The sequence below is a fragment of the Oryza brachyantha genome, chromosome 9, assembly GCF_000231095.2.
Source record: "Oryza brachyantha chromosome 9, ObraRS2, whole genome shotgun sequence".
Classification (NCBI taxonomy): domain Eukaryota; kingdom Viridiplantae; phylum Streptophyta; class Magnoliopsida; order Poales; family Poaceae; genus Oryza; species Oryza brachyantha.
In genome coordinates, this window is record NC_023171.2 from 7,212,239 (window position 1) to 7,231,634 (window position 19,396).

General features: G+C 40.0%; 2 protein-coding genes and 1 pseudogene across 2 annotated transcripts; 2 read left to right on the plus strand and 1 right to left on the minus strand.

Moving 5' to 3' along the window:
* The first annotated feature begins 223 nt into the window (after positions 1-223).
* Positions 224-7,477, plus strand: LOC102700649 (receptor-like protein kinase At3g21340). The gene is made up of 12 exons (XM_015840828.1): positions 224-296; positions 422-971; positions 2,793-3,265; positions 3,665-3,803; positions 3,899-3,970; positions 4,603-4,680; positions 4,825-4,994; positions 5,301-5,569; positions 5,749-5,875; positions 6,120-6,186; positions 6,713-6,904; positions 7,105-7,477. Exons 1-12 carry the CDS (start codon positions 224-226, stop codon positions 7,475-7,477), a joined length of 2,583 nt encoding a protein of 860 aa, XP_015696314.1.
* A 1,957-nt stretch (positions 7,478-9,434) lies between these two features.
* Positions 9,435-15,081, plus strand: LOC102700927 (probable LRR receptor-like serine/threonine-protein kinase At1g51820). The gene is made up of 11 exons (XM_015840829.1): positions 9,435-10,000; positions 10,515-10,987; positions 11,083-11,221; positions 11,314-11,385; positions 11,795-11,872; positions 12,023-12,192; positions 12,516-12,781; positions 13,233-13,359; positions 13,572-13,643; positions 14,334-14,523; positions 14,682-15,081. The coding sequence occupies exons 1-11, from the start codon at positions 9,435-9,437 to the stop codon at positions 15,079-15,081; spliced, it is 2,553 nt and encodes an 850-aa protein (XP_015696315.1).
* Positions 15,082-16,989: 1,908 nt separating this feature from the next.
* On the minus strand, positions 16,990-18,251 carry LOC102701202 (annotated as a pseudogene).
* Between the last annotated feature and the right edge of the window lie 1,145 nt (positions 18,252-19,396).

A 19,396-nucleotide genomic window follows, 5' to 3' on the forward strand; every position in this document is an offset into this window, starting at 1 on the left:
GTACCAGGTTAATTTCAACGTGTGAAGGGTACGCGATTTTTGATTGTATCATAAGTTGATGGTGATAAGGTAAATTAGACTTATTGACCTTGCGTTCAATCTATTAAGAATTTGGAACAAGTAGCTAGTCAAGTAGATATACCTACTACCGTCACGAAAGAGACCAATATATGAATGGGATTTAGGTAGCCATGGCGAGATGATCCGGTTTCAGCCGGTGCCAATGGCGCTCTTGGCTCTCTTCGCCGCGTTCTTGTTAACAGCAGCGCATCAGGCCGTCGGTGAAGCGCCCGCAGGTGCTTTCGCTTTGACCAATCACAACAGATTCACTTCATCAGTTCATGCAAGACTAAGTTCAAGAATTCAAGGTCCTGTATGTATCTTTCTCATTGTTTACGCATTCATTCTTGCATGGATGCAGATTTCCTGAGCATCGACTGCGGCCTGGAGGCCAACTACAGCGGCTACAGGGACGCCAACACCGGCATCGTCTACGTCTCCGACGGGCCGTACGTCGACTCCGGCGAGAACCACCGGATCTCCGACGAGAAGGCGAAGACGAGGAGCACCAACCTGCAGACGGTCAGGAGCTTCCCCTCCGGCGTACGCAACTGCTACACCCTCCCCACCCGCACGGGGACCAAGTACCTCGTTCGGCTGTCGTTCGTCTACGGCAACTACGACGGCAAGGGCGACGGCTCGTCGTCGACGTTGAGGTTTGATCTGCACCTCGGCCCGCAGTTTTGGACCACCGTGGACAGGCCCAGCGACCACGTCGACGAGGCGGTGTTCGTGGCGTGGGCGAGCTGGGCGCCGGTGTGCCTGATTAACACCGGCAGCGGCACGCCGTTCATGTCCACGGTGGAGCTCAGGCCACTCGGCGATGCACTTTACCCTACGGTCATGGCGAACCAGTCCATGTCGAGGTATGTACGGTGCAGCCTCGGCGAGACCAAAAAGTTCATTACAAGGTATGTAAGATTATATTCCGTTTCACTTACAATTGCTATAATCTATACTATTATAAATAATTTAAAATACATAAGTAGATTATTACGGCAAATTATTATTATTATAATCTAGAGTTCATGCATGCTACTATAATTTCGATAAACTCATCCAATACTATTTTTGTTGGATTATTTGGTGACTAAACATCCATTACATAGTATTGGGTACTTCGAAGTAATTATGCATCTTGTCATCCATTATCTGCTTCAGTATATAAAATTCATTTTATAGTAATCTGACATAATAGTCTACATTACCATAATGCTAAGCAGAAACAAAGTATTAGGTCGAAATCGTTCTGCAGTTTTTTAATTCATTAGCTGCGTGATTTTTTTTTTACGTAGCATTCACCTAAAATTATAAAATGTAAAGCCACGTACCAGAACACATACGTACGATTTGCTAGCTGTTGATCTAGTCTAGATAATAATTATGTACAGATATGTGTCTCTGAAGTCAAAACATTGGTCGAGCTCAAGACTAGAGCAAAATCTGTGGATCAATCTGAAGTTTACTCTCTTTTGCATTTAATAATGATGTAAGACATCAAGATTTGACTGCCTCTAAGTTTCCTCTCTTTTACAATGTTTGCATTCCTAAAATAGCATAGATGTGATAGCTTATGACGAAAGGTACCTTATGAATTGTATTAGAGGTACAAAGGTACTAAGGGTTAATAGGTAATTGATCCTAGGAATAATTATGTTCAACAAACTATAGAAATACAATATAAGTGGATCGGAAGGTATGGCAAGGTACCGCTTAAGTGGATTTAGAAGGTACCGTAAAATATCATTTACGTGGTAGGAACAAAAATTACGTTCTTCTTCAGCTGTTCCTTGCAATCGGTACCGTGTAAGCGGATTTGGAAAGTACCGTAAAGATCATATTTGCTTGATCTTGATAAATCTTTTTAGTTAGCCAGCTATTTACATGGCAATTTGGTGATTCAACGTTTGATGAACTACAATATTTTTCTTATGATTTCCAAGCATAGGATAGAATAGAAACATCCGTAGGGACAAGATAATTGAAGTTATGTTGTAAAATTTGTCAAGCACATGCAATCAATTACTAAACATGTCAAACAAAGATGATGGGGTCTGTGTCGTGCGGGACATCATTGTGTAATCAAAGATCGAAGAAACAATAAAATGAGAGGATTTATGTAGCCAACCGTAACCAACCCAGAACAATCAGGAAGATTTGCGTAATAAACCAATATCGAACCTCAAATAGATCGAGACCATGCGGCCCGTCTCTATCTCTGATGACCACAGGCAACGTTGGAGACCTTCCCCAGGGTCTTGTTCCTCCGCCGCCCCTCCCTCCGGCCTAAAGCTGTGTCGACACCCCTACCTCCGGCCAAGCCTCCACCACCAGTCATCGACTCTCCACCTCCAAACTTTCTCATAACAGATTAAAGAACACGTAAACCCTACGTATGAACAGAATGTATCAACAAATATATCAGCGCAACAGGCTAATACCTTGTCATACCTTTCCATATGTGTATGCAAGACATATTTGTCATTCTAATACCATCATATTTACATCAATGCTATCTATTATATTTTTTCTTTCCGCACCTTGCCCCTCGCAAATCAATGGCTAGAATCATTCCACCCCCTTTACCTCTATATACCTCGCAAACATTGTAAAATCCCTCAAATTGCCTATTTTATTAAGAATGGAGATATATAGTAGCTAAGAGCACCTCGATAAATATACATTCCTCCATGGTTTTCACTGCATTTCTTTTACCTTATTGACTTGCGCAGGTATCCTGATGATCCATACGATCGTTACTGGTGGCAGATGTGGTACTCCGACCCGACGTGGAAGAACATCTCCACGGTCTCCACCGTTAAGCCAGACTCCATCTTCGCCGTGCCCTCAGCCGTCATGCAGACGGCCGTCGAGGCAATCAGCAATGACACGACCATCAACATTACCTGGGTAGACAAGACGCCCGGAGGCCGTAACATTAAGCTGCTGCTGCACTTCGCCGACTTCCAGAACAGCCGGCTCCGGCAGTTCAACGCCTCCCTGAACGACGGCCAGCCGTTCCAGTACAGCCCACCGTACCTGGCTGCCGACGCACTGTCCAACACTGGATGGTGGACAGCGAGCGATGGCCACTACAGCATCAGGCTTGTGCCTACCGCTGCGTCCAAGCTGCCGCCGATGATCAACGCCTTGGAGATGTATACTCTCATCTCGCATGACAGTCCAGCAACGCTCCCGGCAGATTGTAAGTGTTTGATTTCTTGAGCAATTCTACCATTTTTGGAAAAGTACAGAAAGTATCGTATTTTCTAGTGCAAAATTTGGCATCTGTTCAGATAGTTTGTACCTTGAGTTAATAAGATTTAAAGTATAAATTTTGGTACCTAAAGGTACTTCGTTAAGAATGGTAAAAATTGCCCTTAGTTCTTATGCATACCCTCTCCTCTTACCATTTTCTCTGGTTAGTGTTACATTGCTGCTAAAGTTGGTTACCTGCAATATCATTAAATTCTTGTAAATTCAGTGTGTTTTTGAATTCTAGTTCTTGTAAAGGTGTCAAGCTTTTGTGTTTATTTTTATTCATTATATCTACATTACGAAAATTTGTTTTCATATATACTTCATGTTTGGCCATTCTATATAGTTGAAAGCATCATGGCAATTAAACTTGAGTATGGGATTAAGAAGAATTGGATGGGTGATCCGTGCTTCCCAGTAAAATTTGCTTGGGAAGGTGTGAAATGCAGAACTGCAAGTAATAACATCTCAAGGATCATATCATTGTGAGTATAATTTGAAAACTAATGTTCATTCCAGTGCTATTTTATGAAATTCATGCCTAGGCCTGATGTTGGATCACTTGAAAATCTATATGCAGGGATCTCTCCAACAGCAACTTGAGTGGGGTGATATCTAATAACTTTACGTTGCTCACGGCACTAGAGTATTTGTATGTATAGACAATGATTGATTTCTTTAACAGATTTCATCAATTATTTCTAGTTAAATCACTACTTAAGGTCTATACATAAATGATATCATTGCCTTTTGATCAAGAAATGAATTATGGAATATTTCGTTTCCAATAACCTGTTTATTGACCTGAGTGGGCTTGATCTGCTATAGTTGGAAGAACACTTGAATCTCTTAAGGGTCTTTATTTCTTAAACACAATACAAATAAATTCTTAAAAAACTTCTGAATTGATTTTTCTAAACTCGCTCTATAAGGGAGAAAGGGCAGTAGATTTTTCTCTTTTTTGTTACTCAACTTGTAGGTGAAATAAATGATTAAACTTTCGGGTGCATTAGATTCCTATAGTAACTATATATGCTGATCATTTTGTTTTAACTAGCAGCATGGGGATGTCACATGGATCTGTGAAACTTTAGTACACACGTAACACTATAGATGGGTATTGTACAACATTCTAATTCAGTTGGCACCAGCTGATACTTATCATCATGTTTGCAAATTATTATTAAGAAGCCACAGCTGTGCCAAAAAGACTCTCTACGTACACACTAAGAAAATGGAACGAGTCGCATTACTGATATGTAAACTTCACGTACGTAACCGCAGGAATTTGTCATGCAACCAGCTGAAGGGACCTATCCCTGACTCCCTCCAAAAAAATAATACAGGATCGTTCAATTTCAGGTTTGGGTTTTACAGATGTCTCCTCTATTTTGTATCCAAAATTCAGAATATAGCTCCATGAACTCTGGGTTGGTTCTATTGACGACTTCTTTTCTTTGTCGCACAAGAAGCGTACCCTCAAATATTGTCTTTTTGTCATTCCAGCTTTGATTCTGATGGATATATGTGCAACAAAACAATAATAGTTCCGTCTCCACCTGTAAACCAAAGAAATAAAAGAGCTATCATAGCTATTTCTGTAGTGGTTCCTGTCACGGTGATTGCAGCTCTTGTTGTTGCATTTTTTATCTGGAGACAGAAAACAAGGACCAGCTGTATGTATGCTCTACGTACTCTCGTTAATTAACTTTATTGTTATGACCTGCGTAAATTTATTACTCCCTCCGTTTCATAATGTAAGATGTTTTAGCTATGCTTAAATTTATCTATTAAACAATGTATATTGTTTATATATATGTCTAGATTCATTGATATCTATATAAATTTAGGATGCGGTAGAAAATCTTACATTATGAAACGGAGGTAGTAACTGTTAGCATATTAATTATATATTTTAATAATGAGTTTTACGTAATGTCTCTCTTCCTATATATGTGACTGGTATTTTTAATTCCTACTAGTTTGTGCAACGGATCCTCCTAGAGATCACCCAGAACTCGAGAATATCCCAGCTGAAAGAAGTAAATCTCGTGGGGATGTCCTGCAAAAAGTTGAAAATCGTCAATTCAGTTTCAATGAGCTAGAGAAGTTTACTAATAAGTTTGAACGGCTCATTGGACAAGGTGGTTTTGGACCTGTATACTACGGTCGTTTAGAAGACAATATTGAGGTTGCTGTTAAGATGCATTCTGAATCCTCATCTCACGGGATTGATGAATTTTTTACGGAGGTACTAAATTCACACAGAGTTTAAAGAGATCTTATTATTCCAATTTTTCATATATGGAAATGTGGTTGAACTACACTTTTTTAAGAGAAATGAGAAAATTTCAGTTGCCCTTATGACAGTCATACTGAATCTTACTGCAAACTATGTGACCTACCATACATATGTGTCCCATGTTATAGGTACAAAACTTGACAAAGGTGCACCACAAGAACTTAGTTTCTCTGGTTGGTTACTGTTTGGAGAAGGATCATTTAGCACTTGTTTATGAGTACATGGTTCAAGGCAGTCTCTTTGACCATTTGAGAGGTTTGTCGATTGCAACTCTTATCCTGTTTCATTATTTTCTTACAAGTTTTACCCTTGATAAAGAGATAGTATCTACAATAAACCATTTGATCTTCAGTAACTTTTCAATGGCATATTTTGTTCCCAACATAGAAAAACAGTAACTTACCATATTTGTTGGCACTGATAGGTTTTTATAAAAAAAATTGGCATGTATAAGATGGTTCTATTGTAATTATATATCATTCTGTATGTATGAATGAAGGCAATAATTGTGCTAGTGAAACCTTGAATTGGAGAACACGTGTCCGAGTTGTGGTTGAAGCTGCACAAGGAAAGCCACCAGAATATGATAAACACTTCAATTATTGAGCAATTTTAGCATCCTTAAGAAGGTACCAAGAGGTTTGTGATTGCATAAGATGTGTATGAATATTTTGAAACTTTTGATGACAAATTTACAGAAAATATAGTTAGAAGTTTAACATGATATAATGAGAATGTTGTCAGAAGCTTTGTTTTTAAAAGTGATTTGACAAAATCGATATTTGGGATAACACATAGTTAGAATTTTTTTTTTTCAGAAAGCAACTACTTGATGAAATTTTTACCATGCAGTTGTAAGGTGGGTCTAGATGTTAGATACACATCTAGGACTAAGTTACACTTTTATAAAAAAAAATCAATTTGGTATTATTACAGTATTTTAAAATTGTAGGACAACAGTGGCATAGATAAAAAAAGGGTAAGGTTTTGTGAAAGTAGCTAGTACAAAAAGTGAAAGAAATATGCTTGTTGTTCTCACATGGATGCATGCTACTTCTCACTATAGTTTTCTTGGTATGATGTGGTGTATGTAGGTTTGGATTATCTACACGAAGGTTGCAGTTTGCCAATAATTCATCGAGATGTGAAGTCCAGTAATATTTTCTTAAGTCAAAATCTACAAGCTAAACTAGCAGATTTTGGACTTTCCAAGACCTATCTCACCGAAACGCAAACTCACATATCGATCACTGCAGCTGAAACAGCGGGTTATATTGACCCCGAGTACGTATATTTGCATACCAACTTTTCCATTTCTTAACTTATTATGTCATCTAATACCGTATCTAGCCATGTTGGGAAACTAAATCTAGAAAAATATTGTGACGCATGTTACTTTTTAATTTTAACTGCATGATGCACTATTTAGGTTATGGTGAAACAAAATGCACCATTCAAATTTCTTGACATTATCAGTTTTATAGGTACTACCGCACCGGCAGACTGACAGAAAGTAGTGATGTCTACAGCTTTGGAATTGTGTTGCTAGAGATAGCTACCGGTGAGTCTCCCATACTTCCCGGACAAGGCCATATTGTTCAGCGTGTAAAAGAGAGGATTGCGATTGATCCTAGTGACATCCGCCATCACCGCTTGGTTTCTGACAAAAGGCTCAAAGGTGCCTATGATATCATCTCCATGTTGAAGGTGGTGAACACTGCACTGCTGTGCACAGCTGATGTCGCTGCTGAAAGGCCAACAATGGCTAGTGTGGTTCTGAAGTTGAAGGAGAGCCTAGCATTGGAGGAAGCTCGTGAGAATAGTGGCTTAAGAAAAAGCATTGGCACAGGGTGGTGACACCTCAATTCCAACATCCCCATTTGGTCCATCAGTAAGATGAAGTTGTAGTTTGTCCTTCCTTTGTTGCACCAATGATGTTTCTCGGCAACAGCCAGTCTTGATATTATATTTTGATCATGGGACAAATCTTGTGTATATATATACGCTTGTGTATGGAGATTGTTAATTTTTGATGGATTAGCTTGCTTCTTTTGTGTGGCAACAACAATATGGTGCATGTCTATGAGCTACATTGCAGTTGTCATCTTAATATCATAGTGGCCTTAGCTGGGCTTAGCAAGATATTGAATGATCTATGCATTTTGATTCAATTTTGTTTGAATTGTTACTGTCACATGATTAGAATTAGGAGATCCACTCAACTAAATGATTTATTTATATAGACTTTGCAATGTTCTAATTTGGAAACAAAACTTCATATATACAAATGAGCTCAAATTAGGGATGGACGTAAATCCGCCCATGGATAATTTAGGGTTAGCTGAAACTTAGTTCATTTAGTTGAACAAGTGCCGACCTTAAAATAGCCATTATCTGACCCACGGTCGTCCTACCTCAGATGGATACATGCCCTATATGAAAGCTATCAGTATCAATAATATCTATAACTTTATAATTGAGAATATGTTCTTTTGAGATCATTTACTTCAATGAATATACATTATAGCATGAGATACATTTTGAAAAATGAATTTATGAATTTTTCAAACAACCTCCGATGTAGACATGCCCCATATCAAGTTGTAGTTACTGATGATAGCTACAATTTTGTAATTAATAAAATTTTCATTCAAATGATATAAAATGCTACATATATACTACACAAGCCCTTGTATCACATATCTTTGTAAGTGAGTCAAAAAAACCATGGATTTTGGGCAACTTCTAGATGTTTGCCAAAATTCAAGAAAATATTCGTATCTTTGGTGCATTTAAAATTCTAGAATCATCTATGATGTGTCTCATCACTGGTAACTTATCATTCACGAGCTAGACCCTATACCCTTCAAAAATGAAGGGTTCAGTGGTAATGACCAACATCGTTGCGGTGTTGGGATCCCGATTAGTTAGAAAGAATGCAATAACGTTACTAACTAAAAAGCAGAGCTAGTACTTCCTCGTTCCAAAATAACTAATCTCGTTCATTAATTTCGAAAAATGCAATCAGTGCGCGCGCATAATGCAATTAAAGTCGTCTCCATCCACCATTGTTCATTAATTTTCTCGTTCACGACAAAATCATTGAGCGTGCCCAAGGTAGTGAGATCTCGCTCCTTAATTATTTTTTAGAACTAGGTCAGCTCAAACTGATGAATAACGTACATCTGAGCAAGTACTCAGCCATGTCTACCTGCACGCTCTCCTGTACCCAGATATAACATTTCTTGTTAGTTATTTGATTTGCTTAATTAGTGTAGTAAAATATCCTGCAACAACGGCCAACAGCTAAGCTAGCAGCAGGCATCTTCATGTGACTGTGTGCGGTGGCAACAAACATTCAGTTTAATTAATTTAGCGCTAATGGTGCGACTTTGACCCGGTTTTAATTAGTGCGTGAAGATAAGAATACATTTGATTGTGGATTGGTTTTTTTCATAAGTTGATGACAGAATTTGACTAGCATCTCGTAATTAAAGAGTTCCGAGGTAAACTGGTGGACGTATTAAGAATGTGTACGGCACGATGAAGTGACAAATATAATGCATACAGCACGGAGTTCGATTAGCTAGCCATGGCGATGGGCCGGTCTCAGCTAGTACCAATGGCGCCCATTGTTTTGTTTGCTGCATTCGTGTTACACGCTGCGATTCATGCCGCTGCTCAGCCTCCTGCAGGTGATTTAATTTCGAATTCTTAAACTTATTTGAAGGATATTCAGTTTAACATCGTCATGATCACATTCGAATTTGTGATGAATTTTGATATCCACATGATCTGGCTGTTTACGCATGGCATGGTCGCATGGATGGATGCAGATTTCCTGAGCATCGACTGCGGCCTGGAGGCGAACTACAGCGGCTACAAGGACCCAACCACCGGCATCGTCTACGTCTCCGACGAGCCGTACGCTAACTCCGGCGAGAACCACAGGATCGCTGCCGACCAAGAGAGCAAATGGAGCGGCGCCACCAACCTCCGGACGCTCAGGAGCTTCCCGTCGGGCGTGCGGAACTGCTACGCGCTCCCCACCCACGCCGGGACCAGGTACCTGGTCCGGCTGTCGTTCCTCCACGGCAGCTACGACGGCAACGCCGGCTGGTCGACGTTGAGGTTTGACCTGTACCTCGGCGCCAACCGCTGGGCCACCGTGGACAAGGACTACGCCCACGAGGCGGTGTTCGTGGCGCGGGCGAGCTGGTCGCCGGTGTGCCTCGTCAACACCGGCAGCGGCACGCCGTTCGTGTCGCTGGTGGAGTTGAGGCCGCTCGACGCCGCGCTTTACCCGTCGGTGATGGCGAACCAGTCTATGGCGAGGTATATACGCTGCAGCTTCGCGGACAACAAGAAGTTTATCACAAGGTAAGCTTGTTTTAAAGAACACTGCTAAATTTGCGTCGATAGAAAATTGGGTACGAAATGTTGGTACAAAACATTGGTACTCCTCGTCAACATTGGTACAAAACATTGTGTGCCGTGATGCCGTCGGACTTCAATTAGATTTACTTATGTGTTTCCAATAAAAGAAACATAGGAAGAGATGGTAGAGATTGAGAGACCTAATATTGTCCATGTGCGTACACCTTGTACGCACACTGTCCTTGATTTTTGTTTCATCAATATACATGGTATTCTTACAATTGGCAAACACCTCTCGTTTGAGGAAAACTCAAAAGATATAAATTTGTAATGTATGCACAATATTTGTTTTATCATTCTAAACAGTTGATTTTCAATTATTCCAAAAAAACATATACTAATAAGCATAAACCCCAAAGTGGGTATTTGGATCTGACAGCATATATAGGTTAACAAATCTCAATTCATATATGAATTTGAGGTGTATATTTATCTAGCCTTTTCTTATATTACATAGGTATCCTGATGACCAATATGACCGGTACTGGTGGCAGCTAGGATACACAAGCCCGACATGGAAGAACCTTTCCACCGTTTCGGCCATCAAGCAAGACCCCACATACACCGTGCCCTTGACCATTATCCAGACTGCCATTGAAGCAGTCGGTAACAACACGACGCTAAACATTACATGGCAGGACACGACGCCCGGTGGCCGTGGCTTGAAGTTTTTCATGTACTTCGCCGACTTCCAGAACAGCCAGCTCAGGCAGTTCAATGTCTCGTTCAACGACGTCGAGCCGTACCAATACAGCCCGCCATACCTATCCACCAGCGTCCTGTACAACACCGGCTGGTCGACCGCCGGCGATGGCGTCTACAACATCAGCCTCGTGCCGACGGCTGCGTCCAAACTGCCGCCGATGATAAATGCTCTGGAGATCTATACTCTCATCTCCCTTGACAGCCCAACGACATCCCAAGAGGATTGTAAGCACATTCTCCTCTCTGTTAATTTTCTCCGGTTTATCTGAAATTTGGTGAAAATTTATCTTGAATCTTCCATGTTTGACGGCCCATGATAGTTGAAACCATCATGGCAATTAAGCTTGAGTATGGGATAAAGAAGAATTGGATGGGCGATCCGTGCTACCCAGCAAATTTTGCTTGGGAAGGAGTGAAATGCAGTAATCCTCATAATAACATATCAAGGATCATATGTTTGTATGTATATATATTCGAATTGCTTTCACCAGTATTGTGCTTGGAATTCATACCTAGGCCTTACATTGGATCACATGAAAATTTACATGCAGGGACCTCTCCAACAGTAACTTGCATGGGACGATATCGAACAACTTTACATTACTCACGGCACTCCAATATTTGTATGTATCTTAACTATTCATTTTTTAAATAGAGGCATATTTCATTGAGTTAGCTCATTATTTAAAGTACATATATAAATATATATAAACAAAATCTTTAATTACTTCTATATTCCAAATATAACACCACCAGTCATGAGCAATTCTGGAGACATTTCACAATAAAGACAAATGATCTCTGGCGATCCTGTATCGTAAATTATTCTGCAGATTATTAGGATTAATAGTTTTTATTACATTTTATATAATGTTGTCTTTGAAATAAGTGCATACTCATATGGTATCAGGGATTTGCCTAACAGTCAGCAACCAATCCTCTGCTGAGTTTTTAAATTTATATGCAACTATTTTACTGCCTAAGAAAGGAAGCAAGACACATTACTGATATCTAAACTTCATGTAACCACAGGAACTTGTCATGCAACCAACTGACCGGACCAGTTCCTGCCTCTCTCCATAAAAATAATACAGGGTCATTCGTTTTCAGGTCTGGGCCTTACTGTTGCCTTTTTCGTTATGTATCCAAATTGCAGAATACTATATATAAGATTCCATATGAATTTGAGTTGGTGACTATCGGAGACTATTTCACTTTTGGTAAGCAGTCAACTGATTGATTTATGCATTTTTTTTTCAGCTTTGATTCTGATGGAAATATGTGCAACAAACCAACATTAGTTCTGCCTCCGTCAGGAAAAAAATCAAATGGAGCAACTACCTTAGCTGTTTCGGTAGCGGTTCCTGTGGCAGTGATTGTGGTTCTTGTTCTTGCACTGTTGATATGGAGACATAAAAGAAAGTCCAGTTGTATGTATGCTTTGCTCTTGTTATTTTCATATGGCCTGTATCAATTTATTAACCATCAGGGTTTATACTATGAAAAATCTACGATTCTTGAGAAAGTATCTCAAGTACCAAATATTTAGTGTGAAATTTAGGTAACTTCAGGTTAGTAGTATCTAGAGATATCAAAGTTTTACAGTAGAAAATATGATATATCCTTAGAACTTTCTCAAAGATAGTAAAACTATCCACTATGAGAAAAAAATTACTATATATTTTTATGATGTTTTATCATATAATTTAGACTTGATATTTTGTTTTATATAACTGCTATTTTTTTCTACCAGTTTCTACAGTGGAACCTTCCAGACATCAACCAAAACATGATGATACACTACAAACAGGACAAGATCATGGAGATGTTCTGCAAATAGTTGAGAATCGCCAATTCACATACAAGGAGCTTGAGAAAATCACCAACAAGTTTGAACGACCCATTGGAAAAGGTGGCTTTGGACCCGTGTACTACGGTCATTTAGAAGACAAAACCGAGGTTGCTGTCAAGATGCGTTCTGAATCGTCATCTCACGGGCTTGATGAATTTTTTGCTGAGGTAATGAATTGACAACAAATTTAAGAGTGTGACCTTTATGGTGGCACCTACTAGTAGTATTCCAATACTAGTATTATCACCGTAGAGTTGATATCAACCATTCATTTTATAAGTTATAGTATGAGTATAAAAATATTATACTACAAACAGCTGAGGTAAGAAATACTATTATACTACTAGTAGTTGATGTAATAATGAAAATAGGCATGATCCATTGCAGTAGAAAAGATGATAGGTTATGATTGATTCTAATGTAACTCTGCTACCAAACCATTACAAACATCTCAATTTAAACAGATCCTGTCATCCCAATTTTGAATATGACAATGTAACTGAGCTATCATTTTACCTCTATTTTTTTAAAATGAAAAATTGGTTAAACATGTGACATTGATAATGAGATTAACTTCAAATGATGCGATTTACCATATGTTTGTGTCCCATTTCATAGGTTCGAAACTTGACAATGGTGCACCACAGGAATTTAGTTTCTTTGGTTGGTTATTGCTGGGAGAACGACCATTTAGCACTCGTTTATGAGTACATGGCTAAAGGCAGTATATGTGACCGTTTGAGAGGTTTGCTGCTTCCAACTCTTCACCCTGATTATTTTAAGACCAATCTCCTCGTCTGGGTTAGAAAATAATATTTTCGCACTATGTGCACCAAAAACAAAATTATGAACTTATTTTGGTATAAAAAATATCAACGTAATGCATTGATTGTTAGCAATTTAGCTAAAAATCCATCCGTATCGTATATTCTTATTGTTATTTCAATATATTTGAAGGTAATAATAATGCTGTTAGTGAAACCTTGAATTGGAGAACACGTGTCCGAATTATGGTTGAAGCTGCACAAGGTATGCCACTGTCAAACATTTCCAATCTATCATTTGTTTAGCTTCTCATCCTATAATGTTTGCAATGAATACCGAAGATGTACAGAGAACATAGTAAGAATTTTAACAATACAATAATTTTGGAAAATATATTGTGAAAAGGCGTTTTTGTACACGATTTATAGCACTCCTAATAACATGTAGTTAGAAAAGGGTAAATTTTCAAAAAGTACAAGATTTTGTAATAACTATTAGTGTTCCATCTACAGTAACAAGGTATTATTTTAATTATTTGTTTGTACGTTAGGTTCAGGCTCATTTGCCATACATATGTAATACACACAATATTGTAAGTTTTATGATTAAATCATTTGCTTTTTGTTACTTGGTTCATCTATTTGTGTGGACTATCTAGGAAAAGTTGTAGCAAACAAATCCTACCTATGTTTTACAACGTAAGATCTTCTAGTATTGTTAGGATTCATAGAAATGTTAATGGATTTAGTCATTGTCAAAACATCTTACACTATGAAACAGAATGAGTAGTTTTGATGAAGTAGTTATAGTTTTCTGAAATATACTCTTAGAAAAAAGTAACGATGGAAACATGCTTATTTATAGCTATATAACTGTCCATAATGTCATGTTTTCATGCATGCTTAAACATTTTTTTCTCACTATTGTTTTCTTGGTATAATTTTATATATGTAGGCCTGGATTATTTGCATAAAGGGTGCAATCTACCGATAATTCACCGGGATGTTAAAACCAATAATATACTATTAGGTCAAAATCTACAAGCTAAAATAGCAGATTTTGGACTCTCCAAGACTTATCTCAGCGAAACACAAACTCACATAACAATCACTCCAGCTGGGACAGCGGGTTACATTGATCCGGAGTATGTATATTTATGTCAATAGATTTATGTTTCTTAACTGTATTTTCATCAAATACCTCGTATCTAGCCAAGATGGAATTTGTGTTTTTTTTGCATTTGTTTTTTATCTTAACCACATAATGCTCCATTTAGATTTTCTGATGTAAGGTGTATTTTAGGTACTATCAAACTGGCAGACTCACTGAGAGCAGCGATGTCTACAGCTTTGGCATTGTTATGCTAGAGATAGCCACCGGCGAGTCACCCATTATACAGGGAGAAGGCCACATCGTTCAGCGTGTGAAAAGAAAGATTGTTGCTGGCAACATACACTTGATTGCTGATGCACGATTAGGCGGTGCCTACGATGTTAGTTCAATGTGGAAGGTGGTGGACACTGCATTGTTGTGCACTGCAGATGTTGTTGCTCAAAGGCCAACAATGTCTATTGTAGTTGCGCAACTAAGAGAGTGCCTAGCATTGGAGGAAGCTCGTGGAGATAGCGGCTTGATGGGAAGCTCAAGTACAGCGAGTGATAACCTGTTCCCGACATCCACCTTTGCTCCAGTAGCAAGATGAAGCTGCAGTTGTTCCAATTTTTCCTGCATCGTTGATGGTTCTGTGCTACAACTGGTTTTCACACATTATAATTTATCATGTGATGTTTGTGTATGAATGCATGCATTTTAATGGATTAGTTCTCTTTTGTGTGGGGAGCAAAACTAAGTGGTGAATGAGTTTCCAGACCTCCTTTTGGTATTTAAAAATTACAAGATTAATTTCTCCATCCTAACTAGGCTCAACGACATATTGAATGTGCCTTTGCAATATACTCTGTAGATCTCTTATGTCACACTAGTTATATACTCGTCCTACAGTGATATTCGATGATGCAAATCCAATATGAATATGGTATACCATTCACTGTTAGCCATTTCATAATTCGAGACAACATGGATTGCGTCATTCCAAATAGATCAACAATAATTCGTAACTTATGAAGCCGTAGAGGACTTATGCGCCAAAAGTCCATATATTGGATACATACTTCCAGAGGCGGATCTAAAAGCTATACCATGTCTGTATTTCTGCCATGTATATCCATATATAAATACATATTTTAAAAAAAATCAGAGAAAGAAACTAACCTCCAGTGAGGGCGCAAGTAGGCCTGCTAATGGGTTGGATGGAAATGGATTAAATGGATTGGGTTTTAATTTGGATTGTCTTTGATTGGGTGCAAATGGATTGTTGCTTCAAATGGTTTGGATTGGATTGGGTTATAAAGACAGATGGATTGGTATGGGCTGGGTTTGGTTAGGTGATTTTAGGTTTTAAATGGATTTAACCTGTGGAGGGCAAATGGATCCTTTAATTGAGTAGCTAATGGATAAGAGAATAGACATACGTGAGATCCACATGTACAAATTGATCAAAATTTGCACAAAGTTGCTCTTACACATAATAAATCATCCCACCAAATTTCAGTCAAATTTGATAAATTTTTATAGTGTGAACGGGAGTTTTTAAATTTTAGGTCCGAGTTTATATATACCAAATGGGTGCATCTATTCTACTAGAGTGGGTTGGATCCATTTTAACTAAATGGTTTGGTACAGGTTGGACTAAAATTGAAGTTGGATTGGTTTGGATTCGATCCTAATGAAAAATAATTGGGTGGTTGGTTTGGTAGACAAGCTAGTAAAGAAATGGATTGAAGTGGATTTGGATTGGATCGAAATCCATTAGCACGCCTTGATATATATCTTGCGAAGGGACTTGATATTCCTCTTTAAATGCTCGCTCTCTCTATATATACACATGTTTTTTCTTACCATGAGCATTTGTTTGAATTGGGTAGTACATGTCATTTTGATTTTGTTTGAACTAGGAGGAGATATATATGCATCATTAGCTAACAGTCTGACACAACCCTAGCTAATGCAAGTACTGAATTTTATTTGATTTGAACTGTTAAGATATATACTCTCTCCATGTTTAAATATATTTATGCGTCATATAAAAAAATAGAAGGGAGTATATATTTATGCATGTCAATGTAATGTAATGCAATGCAATGATACAACGGTTAAGATTTTATTTGATGCCGTGCTTTCCGAGCAGTGCAGCAGTCGGGCCCAGCAGTCACAGAGTTCCAACTGGGCCGGCCACAGTCCCTAGAAAAAGAGGCAACCCACGAAGGAATAAGTTCATTTTTAGGTCCCTCATCTTGACACCGAGTTTCAAAATCGTCTCTCAACCCTAATACCAGAAATGTTAGAGCCCAAACTCATAAAAACTATGCAAAAGAGATCCCCAGACAGTATACAATGATGGTTTCGCTTATGTGGCATACTAGTCAGCAAAAAATATTAAAAAAATTATAGGACCCACATGGTTTCGATCACGCTGGTGTCCGTCGACCAGTTGGAGGTTGACAAGGCGGTGGAAGCCGACGTCAAGCCGTTGGTTGTGGTGTCCACGCACCTAGCGAAAAGGGTCATGGAGCACCGCAGCGGCCGCCGGCTGCGCCCGCAGGAAGTCACCGCAGGTGTACGTCTTGGTCCTAACAGTCGTTATGGCAAGCGGGAGGAGCAGCAGCGACGACGGGTGCGCGGCGGGGACGGACGACAGCAGTGGAGACAGCGCCGAGGCGGGAGAGGCAGTAGGCGCGTCACGGAGACTACGGCGGTGGCAGTGAGGCACCTCTTGAGCTTGGTGTTCCAGTGGTTTTTGACGTCGTTGTCCGTCCTCCTCTCCATCTGCACCTCGATCGTCGACCACCTGCAAGCAAAGCAAAGCAAAGCGTGTCATGTCGTGGTTGTCGGTGACTGCCATGGCAAGAAATGATCGAAAGAGAGTCGGGCGGGCATGGTTAATCAATCAGATCGCTTACTTGCTGCCGAGCTTGGTGTAGAGGGAGAGGATGACGGCGTCCTCCTTATCGGTGAAGCCACCGTGGCAGATGTTTGGGCGGAGGTAGTTGAGCCACCACAGCCGACAACTCTTGCCGCACCTCCTCAACCCTACATGGCTACACCCATTCTCCACAAAATCAAGCAAGAACACAGGAAGCCACACGGCACCCACTTGCATGCATGCATTCACTCACCAGCCTTGGCTGGGAGGGAGATCCAGTTGCCGCCGGTGCCGTGGCGCTAGATGTGGTCGCGTAGCGCGGCGTCCTCCTCTAACGCTGGCGGCTCACTGGCGGGGCGCTAAGACGGGGGCCTCCGCTCGGACGGTGGCGATGGCGATGGAGAGCAGGAGGGGGAGGGGAGAGCAGAGGAAGTTTTTATTTTTTATTTGACTTACAGGTGGGTCCTACCAGCTGACTAAGATGCCACATAAGCAAGATCATCCTCATATACTGCCTGGGGACCTCTTTCGCATGGTTTTTATGAGTTGGGGGTTTAATATTTCTGGTATTGAGGCTGAGGGAAAAAAAAAAACAAACTCGGCTTCAATTTAAGGGACCTCTGATAGACCTTTTTCCACCCACGAACCACTAGGTAAATGGGCCAGAGGGTGTAGAATACAGGTTGGCCTGCCCCGGCTTCAAGGCTCGAGTCTTCGTACTCCTCTCATCCTATGCTCTTGGCTCTTACCCTCTCATGGGCGGATGCCTTCTGCTGAACAATCCATGAGGCTGTGAAAACAGTTTGATCAAGTAAAAAATTTGAATTCCTTTGGGACTTGCTTGGAGAAGTACTACGAGCTTTGAGTGCTGCGTACTTGAGTAACATCATACCCGCTGTCAGCCCTGAACCAGCTGGTGTAGAAGGTAAACCGGGATGTAATGAATGAAAGACTCCAAATCTTCGATTTGTTAGCTAGATTATGTTAAGTGAGATGTCCTCACCTATATCATTATTTTTTCCCCTTTTATAATAAAACTATTTTCTTCTTCTCTGTTAAATATATACCTATTAATTATAAATTCAAAATTATTAATTGTAGTATAGTCTCAACAATCATTAAATATGTTGTTTTGTTTGTATTTACATGATTTAATAATTATGACAATCTGAATTAGAAAGTGTTGAATATAGTACTCGCCTTTGGGTTCAAAATTACTTTTTCATTTTAATAATTAAGAATTAGTAAATTTGAAATTATTAATGACGGATTTATAGAAATTATAATAGTTGAGTTGTACCTCATTGGGACACTCCTGTGATGGAGCTCAACACATGACAGCTGAGCTGGATACTGCTACTTCCCGCTTTTCACGAGATGTTAAAATCGAATTATTAAAAGCTATCTGCCAAAATTTTGTTCTTTGTCAGTGACTCTTATTAGTCTGCAAGAATTTCGTTCAACTCCTCTCCCCAGATCTGATGTCGAATAGCAAAAACCTTGACCCAAAATTCGACCGTCAGATCCTGGTCCAAAATTTTATCCCGAAGAGCGAATCCGCCCTTTGACTCCCTCCTATCAATCCAAATTTGAATCCGCATCAAAATCTCCGGAGCCAATCCTCGCGCTGAATTTCCCTTCCCATTGCGAGTTCAAGGATATAATTTGAATTCAAATACCACATTAAAGAAATTCAGTTCAGCATTCAGTTTTCCTCCCAAACTACTTCCTAGAAATTCCAAACCATTTTACCCTCATTGGGCCGCCATCTCTAGCTCCGCCCACCCGTCCATCCCCTCTATTTCTTCTTCCACTCCCCGCTCGGCCCGCCACCTTCTCCCCGGCCCACTTCCCCTCTCGCGCGCGCTAGCAGGCCGCCTCCAGACAGCGGCCCACAACCTGCTGGGCCGCCTCTGCCGTGGGCTGGGCCACGATCACCCTCCCCCTGTGGGCAACGGCCATGTATGTACTCCGTTCCAAGCCAAGGCCCAACTGGCTGGCTAGCACAGCCAAGTCTGCATCCCACCCCTCCGTT

What these genes read in the sequence shown, in the direction of transcription:
- LOC102700649 (XM_015840828.1), top strand. Translation starts at nt 224, where the DNA reads ATGGCGCTCTTGGCTCTCTTCGCCGCGTTCTTGTTAACAGCAGCGCAT. An exon ending in CTCACGGCACTAGAGTATTT is followed by an intron (nt 3,971 to 4,602) that starts GTATGTATAGAC and finishes ACGTAACCGCAG; the next exon opens with GAATTTGTCATGCAACCAGC. An exon ending in ACAGAAAACAAGGACCAGCT is followed by an intron (nt 4,995 to 5,300) that starts GTATGTATGCTC and finishes AATTCCTACTAG; the next exon opens with TTTGTGCAACGGATCCTCCT.
- LOC102700927 (XM_015840829.1), top strand. Translation starts at nt 9,435, where the DNA reads ATGGTCGCATGGATGGATGCAGATTTCCTGAGCATCGACTGCGGCCTG. An exon ending in TATGGTTGAAGCTGCACAAG is followed by an intron (nt 13,644 to 14,333) that starts GTATGCCACTGT and finishes TTATATATGTAG; the next exon opens with GCCTGGATTATTTGCATAAA. An exon ending in GCGGGTTACATTGATCCGGA is followed by an intron (nt 14,524 to 14,681) that starts GTATGTATATTT and finishes GGTGTATTTTAG; the next exon opens with GTACTATCAAACTGGCAGAC.